Source organism: Sciurus vulgaris, assembly GCF_902686455.1.
Source record: "Sciurus vulgaris genome assembly, chromosome: 18".
NCBI lineage: Eukaryota > Metazoa > Chordata > Mammalia > Rodentia > Sciuridae > Sciurus > Sciurus vulgaris.
Window position 1 is genome coordinate 17370148 of NC_136479.1, and position 22445 is coordinate 17392592.

Consider the following 22445-nt stretch of genomic DNA (forward strand, 5'->3'; position numbering starts at 1 on the left):
ATTTCAAACATTTCTACTAGCCTTGAGCAAAACCTCCAACCAGGAGATGCATGCTTTTGCCTGGCATGGTAATCCCTGCTACTTGGGAGGCTGAGGCGGGAGGATCCCAAGTCCGAGGTCAGCATGGGCCACTTAGCAAGGCCCTTATAAATACCCTCAGCAACTTAGTGAGACACTGTCTCAAAATAAAAAACCAATAAAAGGGTTGGGGTTACGGCTAAGAGTACCTGAGTTCAATCACTCAGGGGAAAAAATGAAGACATTTTCTACGTAGCTCACGTCAACTGAGGAAGTATAGCAGCAGCTGCATTGACTTGGTATTTTTTTTTAAAAAACAAAAACTTGACCATCTCAACCATTTTTTTATAATTGTTTTATTTATTTTTATGTGGTGCTAAGGATCAAATCCAGCACTTCACAAATGCGAGGCAGGTGCTCTGCCACTGAGCCCCAGCCCCAGCTCCTCAACAGTTTCTTTTTAAACATTAGATTTTTTTTCGTTGTAGATGGACACAATACCTTTTTATATTATTATTTGTTTTTTATGTGGTGCTGAAGATGGAACCCAGTGCCTCACATGCTAGGCAAGCGCTACCACTGAGCCATAATCCCAGTCCCTCACCCATTTTTAAGTATGGCTCGGTGGTATTACCTGTGTTCATACCGTGTGCAGCTATTACCAGCACCCATCTCCATAACTCCTGCATCCTGTGAAACTGAAACTCCACAGCCATTACACAAGACTCCCCATCTCCTCTGCCCCAGCCCGACAGCCACCATTCTGCTGTCTGTAATGCGGGCTATTCTAAATACTTCCCATATGTAGAACTATGTAGTATTTGCCCTTTAGTGACTGACATTTACTTGGCACAAGGTCTTCAAGGTTCTTTCATATTTGTAGCACATGTCAGAATCACTTAGCATTCTGATCACTTGCTCTGTTAAAACAGTCACATTTCCTGGGTACGGGCCAATGAGTTTCTTGTAACCACTCTTAACGTCTCGGAAGCAGAAGCTTTGGTGCCACTTGGTAGTCGGGCTGAGATTCTGGATTGTCATAGACCTAAGTTGTTTTTTTTTTTTGAGAAGTGCATCTCATCATGTTACCCAAGCTCATCTCAAACTCCTGGTTCAGCCTGCTTCTGCCTCGTTCCATAGCCTCAAGTGTTACTTAACTTTTCAGAGCCTCAGTTTCAATATGTGCAGCATAGAACAAAAACAGTACCTTTCTCCTGGGGCTGTGAAGTTTTAATGAGATGATGGTTACAGCATTTGCCAGAACAATCAGAAACACAACTGATGGAGGCGGATACATAAGACGTCAATATATCACAAGTACTGTTCTTATTCTGTGTCCCCCTTCTGTGGTCAACACCTGTTGTTTCTGTCATTACTCCTTCTGGAACAAGCTCCCTAGATTTTCTTGGGAACAACTTTTCCTCAAGGAGCTATAATCCCTGTGGGACCACCTACTCCTGGCTAAGAACAGCAACGTGACCTCACTTAGCTAACTGGACAGATTCAGAATCTCAATCTTTAGCTCAGCCATCCAAAACTTAAGGGGAAAACAGAAATAAATAACAACAAAAATAACTAGCTCAGGTGTCCCTACTGAAGAATTGAGACAAGACTGGCCACAAGCTCCTGATACCTGCTTCATATCTTTCCCAAGGTCTGGTTCTTTCACTTTTCCATAGATTATTTGGCTCTCTCAGTCTCCAATGAACTTCTTTAGTTAGGCAGATTTGGTTTCTATTGCTTGCAATCAAAGAACTTTATCTGGTATACTTTTACACAAACATTAGGACTCTATGAGGCTCAACAAACTTTTTTTTTTTTTTGCAGTTTTGCAGTGCTGGGGATTGAACCCAGGGCCTTGTGCTTGCGAGGCAAGCACTCTACCAACTGAGCTATATCCCCAGCCCTCAACAACCTCTTTAATCTCCTTTCCCTACTCTCCTGGGCAAAGAATAAGGTAGTTATATATTATTGGGTAATGAATCAGCCCCAGCCCAAGTGGCTTTAAACAATAAACATTTGCTATCTCACAATTTGTGCAGGTCTGAAATCCCAGGCCAGCATCACTGACCTGTTCTGGCTCTGAGTCTTTCCTGAACGTTGCAGTCAAGATGTTGGCCAGGACTGCAGTCATTGAATGCTTGGTTGGGGCTGGAAGACCAGTTTCCAACATGGCTCACCCACAAGGCTGTTTGCAGGACCCATCCACAGGGCTGCTCGATTGTCTTCATGACCTGGAAGCCGGCTTTCCCACAAGTAAGGGATTCAAAACAAGATGGAAGCCACTATGTACTTTATGACCCAGCCTCAGAAGTCAAGCTGTGTCATTTCCCCAGCAGCCTAACGGTCATACAAGCCAGCACCACTCAGGGTGGAAAGGAACCACACAAGGGTGTGAGTACTGAGAGGCAGAGTTCACTGGGGCCACCTTCCAGGCTGGCGGCCCACAGGGGAAGCCTAGCGGCCTTGCAAGAGTTCTGCGCCCAGGCGCCATCCTCCTGTCATTTTAGCTACTGAGCCACCTAAGACCTTAAGAAGAAATCTCATTTTGGAAATCTGCAGACAATGACTTACAAGGAATGTCGGAAGGAATGAATGTGGGGAAAAAAAAAAAAAAAGACAAAATGGCAGGGTGAAGGTCTCCAGTCTAAGGATGGGATGGAGAATAGAAACATGACCTTCAGAGAAAGAAACATGACAGGCTGTCCCAACGTTCAAGGACAAAAGTAGCATAAAACACAAGTGCTTACTCTTGGCACATGAGTAACTTCTCCCATTTCAACCCCAAATGAAGCCTGACATCCAGCCCAGCCCAGCTTCTATTGTCTATCATTGTTCCAACTCCAAACTGCACCAGAAAGTGAGATCCTTGAGTCCAGACTGCGCCAAGCTGCTAAGAGCTGAACTGTGTCCCCTTCGAATTCATACCATGAAGCCATAACTCCCAGAATGTGAGATGCATTTGGACACAGGACCTTTAAAGAAGTTAAAGTGAGGTTGTTAGGGTGGGCCCTGATCTGACTGGCATCCTTCTCAGAAGAGATAAGGACACACAGAGAGACACCAGGGTTTTGTGGAAGGACCCTGGGAGGACACAGTAAGGAAACACTGTCTGCAAGCCAACAAGAGAGGTCCTGAAAGAAAACTCTCCATCTTGGACTTCCAGGCTCCAGATGTGTGAAAAAATAAATCTCTGTTGCTTAAGCCACCTTGTTCCCGGGTATTTTGTTGTGGTGGCTGTAGCAAACTAACACCTGAGCCCTCTGGACTGTTTTGGGATGTGAATCAACTCCTAACCTCTGTTGTGTAAAGTGATCTGAGAAACCAGACAGAAGAACATCCCTCACGGAGTCAAGGAGGTGGGATGGGTGGGCTCCGTGGCCAGCTACTGAAGACCTGCTATGCAGCATGAATATGCTGAATGTATGAATACACTGTATGCAGCCGGAGATTACGTTTCCACTTCTGGTTCCTTCTGCAATGTTCCAGAGGGCCCCAGGCCGCCTTTTCCTCTCCTCTTAAGGCAGCTTTCAGGCATACAGGTTCCACTGTCCTGCACATCTTCTTCCTAACTGGAGAGCACCTTCTGGATTCGTTCCCGCACTTCTGTTGGGCCCAAGGACACCATCATCTCAGCTACAGGGGGTCCTTGCTAAGAACAAAAAGGGAAAACATTGCCTTATTACCTTAAACTGCCCAAGGACCTTGTGCTCAGTCTCAGCCTGCAAAAGACATGCCTAGGCCAGCCCCAACACTGCAGCCAGCATCCCAGGAGCAGACCTTATATTTTATTACTCTTGAACTTCCCTGGAGGAGGATGGGTCCCAGGAGTCTCTTTTTCTATATTAGGCAAACGTGTTATGTCTCTTACCCTTGACAGACTGCAAACTCCATGAAGGCAGGGATCATGTGCATATCCACCATATGCAGCATGGTGCTTGCTTATAGTAGCTACTCAATAAATACAGCCCACTGAATGACTGAATAAGAAGAGTGATCATCTTTCACTCATCTTTGTATCCCCAAAAGTGAGCTTAGAACCTGCCAGTAAATGTTAGCTGACAGGATACATGAGGCCCCTGGGGAACAGTTCAGCCCAGCTCCCTCCTCACCAACTGTCCACTGAGGGCCACTCGGAGGAGTTTCATCACGTGACTGTGCTTCGTGCCTTCCAGACCTTCTGACAGCTTCTTCAGTTCTCCATTCAGCACTTCCTGAGTTAAGCCCATACCAGATTTTTCCAAAAGCCTAGAAGAGGGTCAGTCTATAAGGGGCTTGCACAGGCCAATGGCAAGTGGGTGAGAGGGTGAACTTCACAGGATTATCGCTCAACCACAATACGAGCCCAGCTGTGGGTGTGTGGGGGGGTAGGGGGTAGCTATCTACCATCCCCCATTGAAGTTGGAAAAACAACACTGAAGAGACCACATACATAGACAACCCATGCACAAGGTCACCATAATAAGAGGATTTTCTAATTGTTACCTCTGTGTCATGTAATCTCTGTCTCAATTTTCTCACCTGTGTCAGTGGGGATAATAATAGCATCTGTACTGCACAGGGCTCTGATGGAAAGTTAACACTTGGAAGATGCCAAGTACAGTGCCTAAACACAGGTAAACACTGGAAAGTGTTAGGTTATATGTTTCAACAGCACATTTAAAAATCTAGCTGATACTTATTACATTCAACAGCTCAGATACATTACAAGAGGACCTAAAAATAAATTTAGGAATGGGTTAGACAGAGGATAAAGAACAGATAATTTCTGGAAATTATCTGAAACACGGTTTCAAGATTGGCTGGGGAAACTTCTTTAGGACGCTAGCCCAGAAGAGCAGAAGGAACAGCCCTGCAACCAGCTTGCTGCAGCCTCTTTTCTCACAAACGGAAGTACTTAAGGGTCTAAACTCCCAAGGGCCAGTCACCATCCCCCAGGTTCTGGCGTCCAGCTGAGGCCCTTTCCCCAAAGCATGCTTGAGGTTCAAGAGCAACTCCCCAGTCAGCCAGAGCTTGACTTTGTAAACCGTCTGTTCCAGCTCAGTGTGAGTTAGAGCAAGAGGTGGGAGGAGGGTGGGTCAGGAGTCCTCCACAGCAACTTCCCAGTTCTACGATTTTATCTGGGATTTTAAACTGGAGACACTGAAGAGGGACTGAGGTGGGGGCTTCTCGCTGGTTCAGATGATTCATGATGCCAACTCTGACACCAACTACTCATAATGGGGTCTACAGAGCTGCATTCCAAAGGTCAGCTCAGCGTGAACTACCGTCTCAGGGAACGGGGTTCGTAAGTGATTTGAAGAAAACAGCTTTCTCACACACAGAGATTTCCTTACTAACTGCCAGTACTTCAGCAACTGAGCTTCAATTTAAGACAAAAGTGTCCATTCCTACTGCATCATTGCTGTGGTCTGAATGTGTGTGTCTTCCTAAATTTGTATGTTGAAATCCTAGCACCCAAGATGCTGGCATGAGGAGGTGGGGCTTTGGGGAAGGAAGGGGATCAGTACTCATATAAAAGAGACCCCAGAGTTTCCTTACCCCTTCTGTCGTGTGAGGGCACAGTGAAAGGACAGAAGAGCAACAGGCCCAGAAAGCAAACCCTTAACACCAAATCAGCTGGCATGTTGATCTGGGCCGGCCGGCCTCCAGGCCTTGGAGAAATAAATGTTGTCTAAGCTGCCTGGTCCACAGTATTTTGTTATAGCAGCCCCACTAGACAAATATAATCATTAACTGGGCCACATGATTACTGCTATTTATGAAATGAAGAAGATTAAGTACAAAATATTAAAGGTAATTTGGGAAAAAAACCCAGACACTCCTCCTAATGTCATTATGGACAAGCAGGCTGCCAAGAAACTGAAGAAGGGATGACAGGCCCCAGGCAGCCACTAATGGCAGCTTGGGACACGTTAGAACCAGCCCAGGGCTTGGCGTGGACACAAAAGGGACTTCGAGTGATCTGGCAGCTTCTGAACATTTGGGTGTCAAATTTCCTGACTTGACTGGGAGTTCCAGAGTCTCTGAAATCTAATCCCTTGGCAGGAAGGAGCGGTTTTGCTGAATTAGAACTTATGGCCCCTGCTGCAGAATGTCCTAAATTGAGAGCAGCAGCAATAACAACTACTGGGAATTTATTCTGGAAATACACTGACAAAAATGCTTAATAATGTCTATGTAAGATTATTCACTGCAGCATTATTTGTAACAGAATTTGGAAGCAACCAAATGTCCAGCAACTGGAGACAAATTCAACAAATTGTAGTAAAGGGGCTTAATAGAATAAATTTAGCTATAGAAAAGAAGGAAGATGCTCTTCAAGTACTGGACACATCTAAACCTACATTGTTGCTGGGCATGGTAGTCCCTGCCTTTAATTTCTGCAACTTGGGAGGCTGAAAAAAGAGGATCACTTGAGACCATTTTGGGGCTAGCCTTGGCAACACAGTGAGATCCCTCTGAAAAATAAAGGATATGTTGTTATATGGGGGAAAAAGAAGACACCCAAAATGCCTTTCAGGTTTGAAAAAACATGGGGAGGGGCAAGCTGGGCATGGTGGTGCACACCTGTAATTTCAGCAATCCAGCTGCTCAGGACGTTGAAGCAGGAGGATCACAAGTTCAAGGCCAGCCTTGGCAACTTGGTGAGACACTATCTCAAAACAAAAAATAAAAAGAGGTTTCTGTTGGGGGATAGAATAGAAAGCCAGACTTCTTCTTCTTATTATTATTATTTTTGCTATAAATTCTCTTTAACCACTTGGATTTTTTGCTAAATGCGTATGTTCTTTTTTTTGTTTTGTTTTTTGGTATTAGGGATTGACGCGGGGGCAATTAACCACTGAGTCACATCCCCAGCCCTTTTAGTTTTTCATTTTGAGACAGGGTCTTGCTAAGTTGCTTTGGGTCTAAGTTGCTGAGGCCAGCTTTGAATTTGTAATCTTCCTGTCTCAGCCTCCCAAGCTGCTGGGATTACAGGTGTGCACCACAGTGCCTGGCTGTGTATGTTTTTATCTCTTCAAAATATTTTAGGTGTCAGGCACTGTCCAAGTACTTCACACGTAAGAAAAGCAACAGAAAATATGGTCAGGCATATGATCATTAGACCCAGGTTGTCTGGGTTCAGCTCTCCACTCCTCTAACTTCCTAGCCGTGTGTGTGTGTGTGTGTGTGTGTGTGTGTGTGTGTGTGTGTGTGAGAGAGAGAGAGAGAGAGAGAGAGAGAGGGAGAGGGAGAGGGGGGGAGGGAGAGAGAGAGAGAGAGAGAGAGAGAGAGAGAGAGAGAGAGAGAGAGAGAGAGAGAGAGAGAGAGAGAGAGAGAGACACATACACACACAGACACACACACACACACACACACTGAGACTGGGGAATGAATCCAGAGGTCCTCTACCACTGAACCACATCTCTTTTTATTTGAGGCAGGGACTCACTTAAGTTGCTGAGGTTGGTCTTGAACTTATGATCCTCCTGCCTCGGTCCCCCAAATCTCTGAAATCTCTGGGATTACAAACATGTGCCACTGTGCCTAGCTTGTTGTATTATTTTGGATGAATTGCATCTCTATGACTCAATTTTCTCACCTGTAAAATGGGATAACAACAGTACTTACTTGATTAGGCTGCCGTAAATTTAAGTACATACGTACGTGTACACACGCATGCATATACACGTATTATGTATCTGACGTTGCAGGCAAACACACATCTTCTATTATTTTCTAATGTAATAATCGCAGCAAAACTGGAAGATAAGTAAAACAACTATGTGTGGTTTTGTGTGCTAAGCATCCTTCCTGCTTTCTTCTGATACCAGTTTCCCAAATCTCACTGGGGAATTACCTACTTCTTATTGTCAGCATATGTGTTAGCTGGAGGTCCACTAAGGGTCGTGCGCATGACAGAGGCCTAAGTCAGTCGCTCATCATATTTCCCAGATCTTGGTGACTCATTCAGACACAGGAAGACAAAAACAATCAGTTCCTCTTAGAATTAATCACAAACCACAGGGTAAGAGGCAATCCTAAAATACTGTCGAAATTTGAAGCTGAGCTTTTGAGATGTACAGTGGCTGAGGCTAGCTTATAAACAGTGTACTGCTAATGATTCCCTAGTATCCTTTTTCTCTTTATCTATTTAGTAGGGCTGAGGATGGAACCCAGGACTTCACACATGTGAAGCAAGTACTCTAACACTGAGCTTTATAGATCCTTGGCCCTTTTATTTTACTTATTTTTCAGAGACAGGGTCTTGTTTTGTTGCTCAGACTGGTCTTGAATTCCTGAGCTCGAGTAGTCCTCCTGCCTCAGCCTCCTGTGTAGCATGCCCGGCTTTCTCCTCTTCCTATGCAGTAACAGAATTTTCAGTTGGGTACATGGCTGTCAAATTTTAAATTGTATTTCCAGATTCCCTGGCAGCTCAGTGTAGCCCTAAGACATAACTCTAGAATATGGGTAGAAATTATATGCGCAGCCTTTAAGTAAGGTCCTTAAGGAGAAGGACCGTCCCATCCCCTTCTGCTTTTCCTCCCTCCTCCTCTGGCTGAATGGTGGACAGTCCATGAGCCACCACAGACCACAGACAAGAGTGCAACATGAAGATGCGGGATCCTCAGGGCAAAGATAAAAGCCATTTGGTCCCAGTCTACCTCCTGCAGGCTGCTAGGTAGACATGTACTTCCATTTCTTTGGTATGGTGAGAATTCCCCCATCTACCTGCTTGATACAGAGCCTCTGCAGAGAAAGCAGCCAGCATGGGAGAGGGGAGAGAATGTGAAGGGCAAGTAGGTCTCAGTCGTGCAGTGCGGCCCCTCCTTAGGCTGAGCATCAAGGCTTAGGCATTCTTCTGGCCTTTGTGGCTGTGGACAACCCTTCCCCTCTTGCTTATGTCATCCTTGGTTGTGTTTTCTACCCTTATAATCAAAACAACTCTTATTGTTACTGGAAGAACCAGTACCAAAGATGAAGAAATGCAAGCTTGGAGAGCTTTACTTGGCCAAAGTGAAGCCACCTTGGCAAGAAGAAATAACTTGATAGGTGGCAGAGCTAGGAAGCAACCCAGATCGGGCCAAGCCACTGACCCCACTGCCTGTGCCCAGGAAGAGCCCGGGTCCTCCAGCTACTTCCACCTAAGAAGGCCATGAGTGAGTAATTCTCCCAAGCCATGGGCCTGTGCTGGGGGTCCCACAGGCAAGGCCTGGAGGAAGGGGCCATGGGAGAGGGGGAAGGAGGGTGTGGAACCTTGAGCTCAGTCTGCAGTACTCACCCCAGCAAGCGCTCTGCGATCACATCCACCTTCTCCGAGATGGCGCCCAGCTGTGCTCGGCCCACAGCAGGTCGAGTCCACAGATAGGAGTAGGCTGGGGAGACCAAATCCTGCAGGCGGCAGATGTGACCCTGCGGAAGGAGGCCATCATTGCACGCACTGGGGATAAAGCTCTGAACACCCTGGAAGGGGTGAGAACTGGCTCAGTCTCCCCAAGTGCCATCTTTGCACCTGTCGCAGCAAGATGATCCTCTCCACATAGGCTGGGTCCAGGACATCCCGGTCTTGCAGATGGCTCCCAAACGCCTCCTCCACAAGGGCCTGCAGCTGTCCCACCAGATGGTGCCTCTGGACCTCACTGCTCACCAGTCGTCGGAGGTGCAGCCTGCAGAAGTCAGAGGGCCACCCTGCCACTGGACTCAATCTCTCTCTCCCCAGAGGAGTAGTGAGCTTAAAGAATGACACATCCCATAAATTCCCTCCCCCACTAGAAGCAGGATTGTACTTTACATTTATAAAGGAAGGGGATCTGACCAAGGTTACACACAGTCAGCCCAAGGGTGGAGGCCACTGCAGACATGTTTTGTTGCCAGTGCTTTTAAAACAGTAGCTGACTTCTTCTTCTTCTTTTGGCAGGGGTGCTGGGAATCAAGCACAGGTCCTTGTGCCTGCTAAGCAAGTGCTCCACCACTGAGTTATACCCCAGCCCAGGAGCTGGTATTTTAAACTAGGAAGAGATCAAGTTAAGAGTCCCAGTTTCCTTTGGAAATTGAGAAGAGCTGGCTGCAAAGGGCTCTCATCCCTACAGCTTCCACTGGCTGGAGCAGACTGGAAGCTGCTGTGTTAGACCCCAGAGGCTTCCAGTCACCTGTTCCTCTGCTCCTGGTCTTTTAAATGGCTTTCCGCCTCCCTCATGCTACCTATCTGGCCCTTACAGGAATCTAAGTTTATAAAGCAGAATCTGGAGTGTCTGCCTCCTAGCCTTATTAAAAACAATGGGACTTTGGTGCAAAAGGAAAGATCAAAAATATGACTTCTAGGATTTGGAGCAGGGGGTTGTTTGAAGTGTTTATAGTTTACAAGTTTGGGTTTTCTTTCCAGCTCAAATTCTTTCTATTCTCGAATTCTTTTAACTGCCAGATTCTCTCTTTGGAAACAGTATAACCTCTAAGAATCAGAGCGTCAAACCAGCCCTGTCATCCTCAGTCCCCTAGGCTGCCATGACCTCTCCCTGGCAGGACTAGAGGGGCCAGGGAGAGGGAGAGTAGTGCAGGGCTAAGGACCAATCTGAGACACTGGGCCCCTTGTCTGAGATGCTGGTGAAGAAGTAAGGCAGGTAGCAGGGAGTGGAGAGGCACCTCCCAGGCTCTGGAACTAGATGGCCTGAGAATGAAGCCCGCCCGGCCAGTGTTTACAGCAAGCTACACAAGCACTGGGAGGCTGGGGATCCTCACCCGTAGGCGGGGACACTGAAAGGGAGACTGGGGATCCTCACCCATAAGGCGAGACCTTCTGCACAGAGCAGCTATGACAATTAAAGAGGGACTACAAGGACAGCCCCGATAACAAGGCCTGTACACCACATCTGGAAGCTACTGACAGGCAGGGGTTCTGAAAAGAGGCTCTGGCATGTCACAGGGTGGAAAGATGAGAACTTTGGAGAAATATGTGGAATGAAAACTGGTCAAAACCTAGTTTTTAAAAGAATTTTTAAAAAGCTATTAAGAGAACACATGAAAGCACCACTGAAACTGTTTTTAGAATCTCCTTAGCAGCTAGATGAGGCAGTAGAAATTTTAAAAAAAAGGAAAAACAAAACAAGACCAAAAATCCCCAAGAGCCCCTCATGTCCATGCTTGAACTAATACCCATAAGGTCCAGGACCTGGGCCACAGCAAGTGCTGAGTAAATGTTAATGACTTTCACTGCACCACGAGTACTGCTGCTGCTATGGCAACTATATCTACTAGTATTTTTTAAAATACCCACAGCAGTGGCTTGAGGAATGACTGCATTAAGCCTGTAGGCAGCAATCCTAATGCTCCGCCCCGTCCCTGACTCACACTAAGCAAAAGCCCACCTTGTCTTTCTTCTCACCACCCGTGATGCTTCCAAGAGGACTGGTGTGGAACACAAAGTATCTCCCCTGCCCGGGCCCATTCCCCCTGAAATATTGCTTTCTCTATAATAAAAAAGGAGAAATATATGTTGTGTTTAACATGTATGATGCACTTACTCTTGCATATTCCATGCAGGAGATGGCCACTATTCACTGTGGAGGCTGAGTTATTTAAAATCTGTCTTAGATTTTGCATAGGTAATATAGGGCAAGATCAAATGACGGATCTCAGAGGTCTGATGGGAGAAGTAGATGAAGTAAGTGATATCCTTAAAATGACTGCAAGGCTGGGGATGTAGCTCAGTAGTAAAGCACTTGCCTAGCCTGCATGTGGCCCTGGGTTCCATCCCCAGCATCAAAAAAAAGCAAATACAAAAACAAAGACCAAAAAACCACCCTTGAGTTGAAGCAAATTCTCTGCACCAATAAGAGCTTATCCCTCAACCAGTGCTCAAAAGAAGGTGCCAAAAGGTGCCTTGCGCCCAACTGCAAACCTGATCACAGGGACCTTATCACTAAGGCCTGCTGACTGAGACACATCACAACAACTTCAATCGTAAACACACTTGGAGGTTTCAAGGTGAAGCCCTAGTTTATATCAACTACCTGAAATACCAACCTGGTGCCATGAGACAGCGCTGGTTCCCTGTGTTGGCTGGGTAGAGGATGGGCAGATTCTAAATGGAGATGTTGCCCTTCAGGTCTTAACAAAATCCATGCAGGGGATGTCCAGAAACAACGACGATGATAAACTCAGTCCCTAGCACTTACCGAGCACTTTTTGTGTGCCAGGGGTTGTGCAAGATACCTTCGTGCAACACTTACTTCTTACAACAATCACATAAGATGGATACTATGATTAGCCCTATTGCAGAGAAGACAGAATGCAGGCCTGAAGAGGTGACTTGTCTGTGATCATACAGCATTCGACACCAGAGTCAAGAGTCAAAATCAGGTGCACGGTGCTCCAGAGCCCACTACACCTTCTACCATGACCTACAGGCCCTTTTCTACCAGATCTTCATGCTCCCCACTGACCTGTTGAATTCTGGGAGCTTCTCCAGGTCCAGCAGGGCTGAGTGGCAGGTGATCCGAGTCAGGTCAAACTGTGTTATCAGCTCTGGCAGGGTCCTGCCCATCTGGTTCTCTGCAAGTGAGGCCCACTCAGTGGCTCAGCTTCCTCCCTCCCATTCTCTTTCCACTTTCTTTTCCGGGGGAGAAGGGGAGAGAATTTTGCTATGTTGTCCAACTGTCCTTGAACTTGCGATCCTATAGCCCCAGCCTCCCAAGTGGTTGGGAGTACATGTGATTACCCCCTGCCTGACCTCCTTTCACTTTTGAACACAGGGAGGTCAAATGAGCAAGCTCTGGATTCCCCTTTCCACTCCGACCATAGGGATTTGAATTCTAGGTATCAAGGGCCCACATGAGCCTCTCATTTTCAGAAAGGGATTTTTTTGTCAGTAAGAGAAGGCAAAAACAATCCTTAATACCTTAAAAGACATGAGCTGCGAGAACAGTGTGCCCACTGCCTGGCTGTAGCCCAGAGATTCTGATTTGATTGGTTCTGGGCATCAGTATATTTTACAAGTTTCCTACTTGGTTCCAAAATGCAGGCATAGTTCAGAACTGCAGTGCAGGAAGCTGATTCTTACAAACAGCTGCTCCTTTCTGTGCAGTCAGGAGGCATAGTGGACACCTAAAGGACTCGAGTACTATATCTCTCACTAGTTGTGTAACTCTGACAAGTTACTCAACCTCTCTAAGCCTCACAATCATCTTATAAACAGAGGGATTAGTCCCCAAGGATATTTTAAGGGTTCAATGAAGTAAAAGCAGAATAAAGCATGAGCAGATTGCTCCTGCCACATTTCCGGTTATCTCTCCCATAAGAAGTCATCCTATTCGAAGACTGATTCTTTGAGGTCTAGGCTCTAAGTTCTGGGCCAAGTCTAAGGACTCAGCTTGGAATAAACTGAATTCATAACATTAGTATTACTGTTAGGGCATACAGTGTATAACTGCAATAATCATGAGAGCTATAATATTTGTGCTTGTAGTATGGCAGGCTCTGAGCTGACAGCCTTATGTTCATGAGCTCACTTGCATTTTAACATGAATCTATAAAGGCCAATATTTATTCCCATCATACAGATGAGGCACTTGATACTTTAAGCTCTAGAAGAACAGGAACTGGGCCTACTGTGGTTATTGTTTAGAGCCCCAGCACTCTACAATTGAGCACTCTGGTTCAATAAACATTTGCTGAATATTGTTGAATAAAATAAGGAACTTGTCCAAGATCACATGGTAGTAGGTGGCAAAGCCAGGGCTGACAACCAGGCCTGCCTGGACCAAGAGCCCTGCTCTTCAGAGCCATACTCTGCCGCCACAACCGCTCTGGTGAGTGGTACCTGCAAACCCCGAGCCGCAGTTGGTGATGATGTCGAGCAGGGCATCAGGCAGAAAGCCGGCTGCAGCAAAATGCTCCAGGAAAATGTCCCCTTGCCTCTTAGACAGCTTGCTGCCATCCCTGTTGAGGAGTAGGGGAAGGTGGGCAAAACGTGGTGGCTGCCAGCCCAGGGCCTGGTAGAGGAGCAGGTGCTTGGAGGTGGAGACGAGCCACTCAGAGCCTCGCAGCACATGGCTGATGCCCATGTGGTGGTCGTCCACCACACAGGCCAGGTGGTACGTGGGGAAGCCATCGCTCTTCAGGATGACTGGGTCCCCCTCTACGCTGGCCACTTCGTGCCGGCTCCAGCCATACACTAGGTCCTGGAAGGCTGGTGCCTCCTCCTCCAGGCGGAAGCGGATAGCAGGTTTGGGACCCTCGGCCAGTTTCTGGGCCACCTGTTCCTGGCTCAGGTTCCGGCATCGATTGTCATACCTGTTGGGGAGCAGAGCAACGTGACAGCTAAGAGAAACACTACTGGTCATAGGTCCTACCTTTGTCTCTGATAGACGCATGACACTGGGTAAGTCACTTACCTCGTTAAGCTATCTCCTCATTCTAGAATGGAAATAATAGATGGTGTGTGGAAAAATGGAGATGACAAGTGTGGCAGACACTAATGTCTGCCTACTTATCAACTATTCCCCTCTTCTCCCATGCTGAGGAGGAAATGGCAAAATGCCTAGACTGAGGGGTTGAATCCAGACAGCAGGCAGTGAAGACCTGAGGCCCGCCAATAACCTTGGGAAAGATGATGGAAGCAGATCCTCTTGGACCAAGCCTTGGGAAAACTTTGGGCCTGCCTGAGATCCCAACTGCAGCCTTGAGAGAAATCCTGAGCCAAAGAGTCTGTCTCAGTGGTGATCAGACGCCTGACCCAGAGAAACCACAAGGCAACCAAAGTTTGGAGGAAACTGGTTATGCAGCAAAGATGACAAATACACCCAAGTCTGGGGAGGCAGCTGAACAGGTTGTGGCCTCACCGGGGTGTCTGATGGTTCCTCAGGGCCTCCTTCTTCAGGAGTTCCAGCCGCTGCGGTGAGCAGAAACAGGGATAGGCAGCTCCAGTCTTCAGCAGTGCTTCTGTGGCCTGGGCGTACAGTGCCAAGCGCCGAGACTGCTGGTAGGGTCCAGCAGGACCACCCCGGCGGGGACTCTCATCTGGGGGGATGCCTGGAACGCAGGTAAGGAATCAGCATCAAATAATACCCAAGAGGCACACAGCGCTCATTCCCAGGAATTGTCACAGGCGCTAAGGTCTCACAATAATCCACAAGATCAATGCCATCACGATTTCCCTTTTAGAGATGAAAAACAGATGGAGTCAAAACAGGGAGCATGTGGGCTCTCCACTGCACATCTCCCCGTCTATCACTGCCTGACGAGGGGGAAACCAGCCCAGGCCTGGGACAGTGAGTGGACCGAGAAGTAAGTGAAGTTCCATACTCAGCCTGTCAGCCTGGGTGGGAATCCTGGCTGTGCCACTCACTAGTTGTGACAGGATCACAAAAAGTGCTGATGTACTTTTTGGTGAGTACCAGGATGCAAGCTCTCTGCAGGTTCCTTTTATGTTGTGTGACCTCCCTGAAGCCTTGATGCTCCTCCCAGGTAGGTGCTGATATACTCCCATCCTATCAAGAGGAAATGGAGGCCCAGAGGTGGCATGGTACATTAAATGGCCAAAGATAAGGAGCATCACCAGCCCCAAATCCAGGCTAGTGGGCCCGAAATCCCCATTCTTTTTCCCCCCACTTTTTTACTGATGCATTATATTTTACTGATGCATTATAGCTGGACTTAATGATGGGATCTGCTGATGCACATTCGTACATGCCCACAATATGACAATTTGGCCAATATCACTCCCCAGCATGCCCCCTCTCCCTCCCTCCCTATCTACTCCCCCTGGTCCCATTCCTTTATTGATTTCCCTTTGATTTTCATGAGACACACCCCCCACACACACTTTTCTTTTCCTTTTCCTTGTCTTCTACATATCAAAGAAAACATACAACCCTTGACCTTCTGAGTTGGCTTAGTTTGCTTAATACATTGTTCTCAAGTTTTCTTGTAGATGACGTAATTTCATTTTTCATTATGGCTGAATAAAACTCCATGGTGTACATATGCCACATTTTCTTTATCCATTCATCTGTTGATAGACATCTAGGCTGTTTCCATAGTTTGGCTCCTGTCAACTGTGCTGCTATGAACATGAGTATCCCTGTATCACTGTAGTACGATGACTTGAACTGTTTAGGATAAATACTGAGGAGTGGTATAGGTGGGTCACATGGTAGTTTCATGCCTAGTCTTTTGAGAAACATCTATAGTGATTTCCATAAGTGGTTGTACTAATTTATAATCCCACCACCAGTGTAAAAGTGTTCCTTTCCCTCCACATCCTCTCCAGCATGTATTATGGTTTGAAAAAAAATTTTTTTTTTGGTATTAGGGATTGGACCCAGGAGAGCTTAACCATTGAGCCACATCCCCAGCCCTGTTTTTATTTTATTTTTTTACTTTGAGACAGGTTCTTGGTAAATTGCCTAGTGCCTTGCCAAGCTGCTGAGGCTGGCCATGAACTTGTGATCCTCCTGCCTCAGTCTCCCAAGCTGCTGGGATTACAGGTGTGTTCCACCAAGCCCACCTATTGTTTCTATTCTTGAGGGCTGTCATTCTGACTGGTATGAGATGAAATCTCAATGCAGTTTTGATCTGTACTTTCCTAATTGCTAATGATGTTGAATGTTTTCTCACATATTTGTTAGCCATTTGTGTTTCTTTTGAGAAGCATCTGCTTAATTCATTTGCCAATTTATTAATAGAATTATTTGGGTTTTTTTGGTGTTAGATTTTTTGAATTCTTTATATATATTCTAGATATTCATCTTGTCAGATGAGTAGGTAGAAAAGATTCTCTCCCATTCTGTATGTTCTCTCTTCACATTCCCAATTGCTTCCTGTGCAGAAGCTTTTTAATTTGATGCCATCCCATTTATGAACTCTTGGCATTATTTCCTGAGCTTTAGGGATCCTACTGAGAAAGTCATTGCCTGTGTCTACATACTGGAGTGTTGACACCACGTTTTCTCCTAGGAGTTACAGTTTCTGGTCTAATTCCTAGGTCTTCGATCCATTCTGAGTTGACTTTTGGGCAGGGTGCAAAACCTCCCATTCTTAACAACTCCTTGTAAAGCCTCTTTGCCTGACCTACCCTATCTCAGCCTTAGTTTTCTCATCTGAAAAGCACAGCCCATAGCCTCCTATGCAGTACGGCCGTGAGAACAAATGTGTCGGCGCTGACAAAGCACTTAGCCTGAAGACATACGGCTAGGACAGTTTCAATATCTGCTATAAATTTAATCTAAATTATTCTAATCCAGAGCCCCTAACCCAAAATCCTATTTCCTCAGGTCATGTAGGATAGACAACTGTAAATGCTTCCAGCAGAGAGAACAAAAGGACTGGAGGGAGATTCTGCCCTCAAAGAGCTTTTCAAAGGACTTAGGAAGATAAGGTCATGGGCTGCCCTGTGACACTCGATGCTAACACAAACACTGTGGGTGGATGGGACTGGGTCAAACTCACGGACTTACATGCAGTTCTAAAAGGCAGGAGAAAAAAAAAAAAAAAAAAAAAGCAAATCCATAGGAACAGAAAGTAGATTGGCAGTTGCTGGGGGTGGGGGTAGTGGAATGGAAGGTGACTGCTCAGAGGCAGGAGTTTCTTTTCCAGGTAATGGAAACATTCTGGAATTAGTGTGACAGTTGTACAACACAGGGAATACACTAAAAACCACTGATTGACACTTTGAAACAGTGAATTTCAAGTTATGTGAATTGTATGTCTGTTAAAAAAAAAGTGACCCCCCAAAGTGAAGAGCTCCAGAAGTCAGCCACCCTGGGGACCTGCCCTCTGCCCTGCCAAATCATGGGGCGGACAAGCTCTGTGGAGGGGCTTCAGGCCTCATCCGTCCATCAGAGCTGTGCCAGAAGCTCCAGGAAGGGGGGGTCTATCAGCCCACTCATCACCGCTCATCACCGCAGTGCTGGTGCCCAGCACACCTCCACGCAGCAGGAGCTCAAGTTCTTATTTCAGCTATGATTCAGCTCCAGGCAGCGGCCTCAGATCTCCAGGCACCCGGCTTTCTCAAATATACCCAGCACTTCTCTTCCATGAGAACTCTGCATCTGTGATTCCCTGGTTTTCCAACATTTTCCCCTTAGGTAATTTCAGGCCTGGTCCCTTATTTCATTCAAGTCACTGTACCAATGTCCCCTCCTCAGAAGAGACCACCCCACTGAAAAGGGCACCCCTCACTCAAGTTCCCTGACATGTTACCCTTTCTCCACACCTCTTATCATCACTTAATATCAAGTCAAGATGAAGGAAGGAGCTGATCTGTCTTTCCCTTCTCCCTGAGCACTGGGTCTTTACCTAAGATCCCCAGCACCTGGAATGGAACATGGATCATAATGAGTGGTCTTAATGAAAACATTCCTTTATTCAATGAACCTCAACTGAGTATGTGCTAAAACCTATAATAGAAGCTATAAATAAACTGGGTTTCTGCCCTTTAGGAACTCAGAGTCTAAGAAATTGACCTGAGAAGAGAATATGCATCTCAAAACAATCTTGGTATTTTCCCTTAGGGTTGTTAACCTTTACTAGTTATACCTGTCCCTAGTAGAGGTGTAAAGGGCTTGGGAAACACAAACACACTCTTCCTTGTTTTCCCTGAGCTTAGCTGTCCTCAGGATTAAACTTTCCACAAGAAGATCAACTTCAGAGATTGCACACATTTTGTTTGGCTCATACAATGTGGTTTAAAAAAACAAAAAAACAAAAAAACGGAGCTCAGATTTAACAATGGGAAGTATTCATAAAAATAAAAATGAAAAATAAACAAACTGCACTTCTGGCCCTCTTGGAACCAGAAGACTGGACAAGCTGGGCCAACATTCCCATGGGAACAGAAGTTGCAGCTCGCAAGCACTGTCTCTTTTGGAAGGGGACTGCTTCCTTCTGCTCACCACAGGCCCAGCTCCTCCAGTTCCCACACCGCCTGTATTTCTGGCCTGGCAGGGAATGGACTTGAGATTCTGAGATAAGAACAGGAATCTCAAAACATCCTTGGAGCTTGGCTGTAGGGAGTCCTGGCATCTCCAGGGGTGGTAAACTCCACCTCATGTAGCATGAATGTATCTTTTTTTCCAGGAACTCTTCAATTCCCCACCCTGAGACCCATGAGAAGATCTACACACTCCTTTTCCTCCTCCCTGTTCCTTCCCTGGAGAAGGGTCCTTTACCTGCCAGCCTCACCTGCCCACTCCAGCATGTCTTCAATATTCTCTGCTGCCCCAGGCACAAGGCGGCTCTGATCTGTGTCTTCCAGCCTCAGGATAAAGCTTCCCTGGTACTTCTTGGCAAAGATGTAGTTGTACAGGGCAGTGCGGAGGCCACCCAGGTGCAATAGGCCTAGTAGAAGAGAACAATTCAGATGTGTCAGGGAAAATGAGTTCACAAGTCTCAGCTGCAGGGCAAATAAATTCCTCCTGTGACAGCGCATCCTAATGAATTTCAAAAACCAAGAAATGGCCATGCCTGTCCCATCTCTCTAGCCGCAGTCAGACGGCCGCAAAAGAGGACTGGGTGGAGGACTTGTTTAAGCTCTTATCTTAGAAGCAAAAGATCACCGGTGTTTTGGAGCCTGTCATTTTGTAAAAATGCTCCAACTGTCCCCAGATGCACCCACTACTCTTCGATATTTGCCTCATGGACACGTTTCACTCAAGGAGAAAGAGAAAGTTACCCACTGAAGCCGTAGTACACAGGCATTTAACTTATGAAAATTTAATAATGTGCTCCCTTTGGGGAACAAGTTAATTACAAGTGAATAACAAATTTAAACTACTGTAGCTGTTGAGGTGGTGCAGCCTCTATATAGCTTGAAAGGCTGAGACAGGACAATCTCAAATTCTGGGTAAGCCTCAGTGGTAAACTACTTCTGGGTTGAATTCCCAATTACTCCCCCCACCCCCAGAAAATACTTTAAAATCATCTTTTGCACATATACTCTGTCCACATGACACAATTTGAATTTTACATACTTGAGTTTTTCACGTTAAGCTAGCTTTAAATACCAACCAAAACTAAGTTTGATTCCACAACATTTTCCTACACCAGAGTTTAAACTCTTAAGATCTTCCTTTCTCATCATTCTGGACTGAAAACTTAATATTAAGTTTTCCCTCGGCTGTCACTTCCCCCTTTAGTTACTTTCTTTGGTCCAGTCCAGAGACCGGAGTCTCCATGATAAGCTCTGAGGCAGCGCAGGAGTGTTTTCCTCCTGTTTCAACACTATGTGTGTTGGCTAATTACTGCAATGCCGCCATAAAACCAATGGTGCCCAGTGGCCCTGGGTACCAGGAACATGAAGATCAAAGACACAGGCCTCATAGTGGAAAACAAGGCCTCTAACGTCACATATACCTGGACTGAAATTCTGCATCAGTCACTTACTAGTTGCCACCCTTTGGGCACTCTACTTAAACTGAGTTTTAATTTCCTCATCTGCTAGAGGGATTGAAAACAAAAAAAATATGCCAATCATGGTGGCACACACCTGTAATCCCAGTCACTCTGGAGGCTAAGGAAGGAGGACTGAAAGTTAGAGGCCAGTCTTGGCAATTAGCAAGACCCTGTCTTAAAAAATAAATAAATAATAAAGAACTGGGGTGTAGCTTCATGGTAGAGAGTCCCTTTGATACTGATACCCACAAGGTTGCCAAACAAAACAAAACAACCCTTCCTTATTTTGAGGTTGCTGTGATATCTGAATGCTTGCTGAAATATACTTTCAATTAATTTTAGCTATTCAATGATCTGTGTTGTTCGATAATTCTTTCATCTGTTTGTAGTCAACAGCTTTCCTGAAATGAGAATTATAATGATCACAACAGAGGACACTGTTCATTAAATGCTTTTTACAAGATTAGACCTTGCTAAGTGGCTCAGCTACATTGGCTCAAACCCAAGGCAGGTACTATTATTAGTTCTACTTGACAGATGGCAAAACTGAGGCTCACAGATGTTAAGTAATTTGCCCAAGTTACACATCTAGGAATTGGCAAAGATAGAAATTTGGATACAGATAATCACAGGCCTTGGCACACTACATTAAGTGCTCCTCAAAGCAAGGTGCAGTCTAGTGCTGACACACAAACGGTTGTCAGTTCAAGCACAGAAACGGGCAAGCATAGAAAGAGTAAAGGTTTAGAAAAGTATAGCAATTTAATAGTTTTGTCTGTTGAACTGAATAAATGGGCTTATGTTTTATGTTTTCAAATCTTCCATTTTCCTGGTAATTCATTTATGTTCATTTTTATGAATACTGATCCACAACTGAAATTAAAAACCATGGATGCTTCCACCATGGATGATTTGAGAATCACTGCTCCACAGGATGACAGCGTGCATAGAAAGCTGTCATGGGCGCCAGAAATTTGTCCACAAAGATGCTTATGAGAGGAGTGGAGTATGAAAAGAAAGGCATGCTAAATGCGAAGTGGGCAGGAAGTAGCCTTGGTCAGGAAACGTTGGGAATTGGTGCGACAGTAGGTTGACAAGATCTCCAAGAGGTTACACAGTGGACCTCTGCTTCGCTGGTTTGCTAAGCTCCCAACACTACTAAATACGGGGCTTCTGTAACTCCCATTCCCTCTGCCCAGGTTTCTTCCATGTCTCGCATAGATGGATCCACTTGTTCCTGGGTTCTCGGCTCAAACGTTATCTCCTCAGCAAGGCCTTCTCCAGCATCTTGCCCTAACCCCGTTTTCTACCCTGCTTCGTTTCCTGCACAGTCCGTATGCCTCTAAAGTTACTTTTTGTAAGTGGCCGCCAGTATGTAGACTTGAAAGCCTACGTTTTCAATGACCACCATCCCAACGCCTCGTACATGGCAGAGTTTATACAAGGGATGGCGTTTATTGAATGCATGGGAAAATAAATAGATGTTTCTGTACAATAAACAAATTCCTGGCAATGCGAACCCTTCCCGCTCCTGGACCTCAATCCCTGTCTCTGTAAAATGGGGTCGCGCTGCCCTCCCACTCGGATACCACCGGAAGGAATTTGTTCGGGAACATTCGGGGGGCGGGGACGGGAAGGTGGGCCGCGGCCTGCAGCGTCACGTCCGCCAAGTTTACCTGTGGGGCTGGGAGCAAACCGCACTCGCACCGCAGCCCCGGGATCGATGCCCAGGCTGGCCTCACGCCGTCCCACTGAGCGGCCGAAGGCCGCTAGGGGCGTCCCGAGCCGAAGCAGCCTCTTCAGGAGCGCCGCCATGTGGGCCGGACTCGCACACGTGGGCTTCTTCGTGCGTCATTTCCGGGAACTCCTCCCAGCCAATCTTCCTCCGCCACAGCGAGCGCAGCCCCGCCCCTTAAAGTCGCAGGCCTCCTAGTTTGAAAACTCACGCCCCCCTGGACCGCAGCTGCCAAACTCGACCACTAGGGGGCGGAGCCCAGCGAGCGGGCGATTTCCTGGACCCGCCCCCTACCCGGGCTCGGGAAAGCTAAAGCGTGGCA

The 22445-nt window shown here is 46.4% G+C and overlaps 1 protein-coding gene across 1 annotated transcript; it reads right to left on the reverse strand.

Annotated features, from left to right (window-relative positions):
* Positions 1–1068: 1068 nt before the first annotated feature.
* On the reverse strand, positions 1069–22334 carry EARS2 (glutamyl-tRNA synthetase 2, mitochondrial). Its single transcript, XM_079121186.1, has 9 exons — positions 22065–22334; positions 19180–19335; positions 14838–15027; positions 13817–14289; positions 12441–12549; positions 9515–9668; positions 9284–9414; positions 4131–4266; positions 1069–3670 (listed from the first exon to the last, which is right to left on the reverse strand). Exons 1-9 carry the CDS (start codon positions 22201–22203, stop codon positions 3587–3589), a joined length of 1572 nt encoding a protein of 523 aa, XP_078977312.1. The 5' UTR covers positions 22204–22334; the 3' UTR covers positions 1069–3586.
* Between the last annotated feature and the right edge of the window lie 111 nt (positions 22335–22445).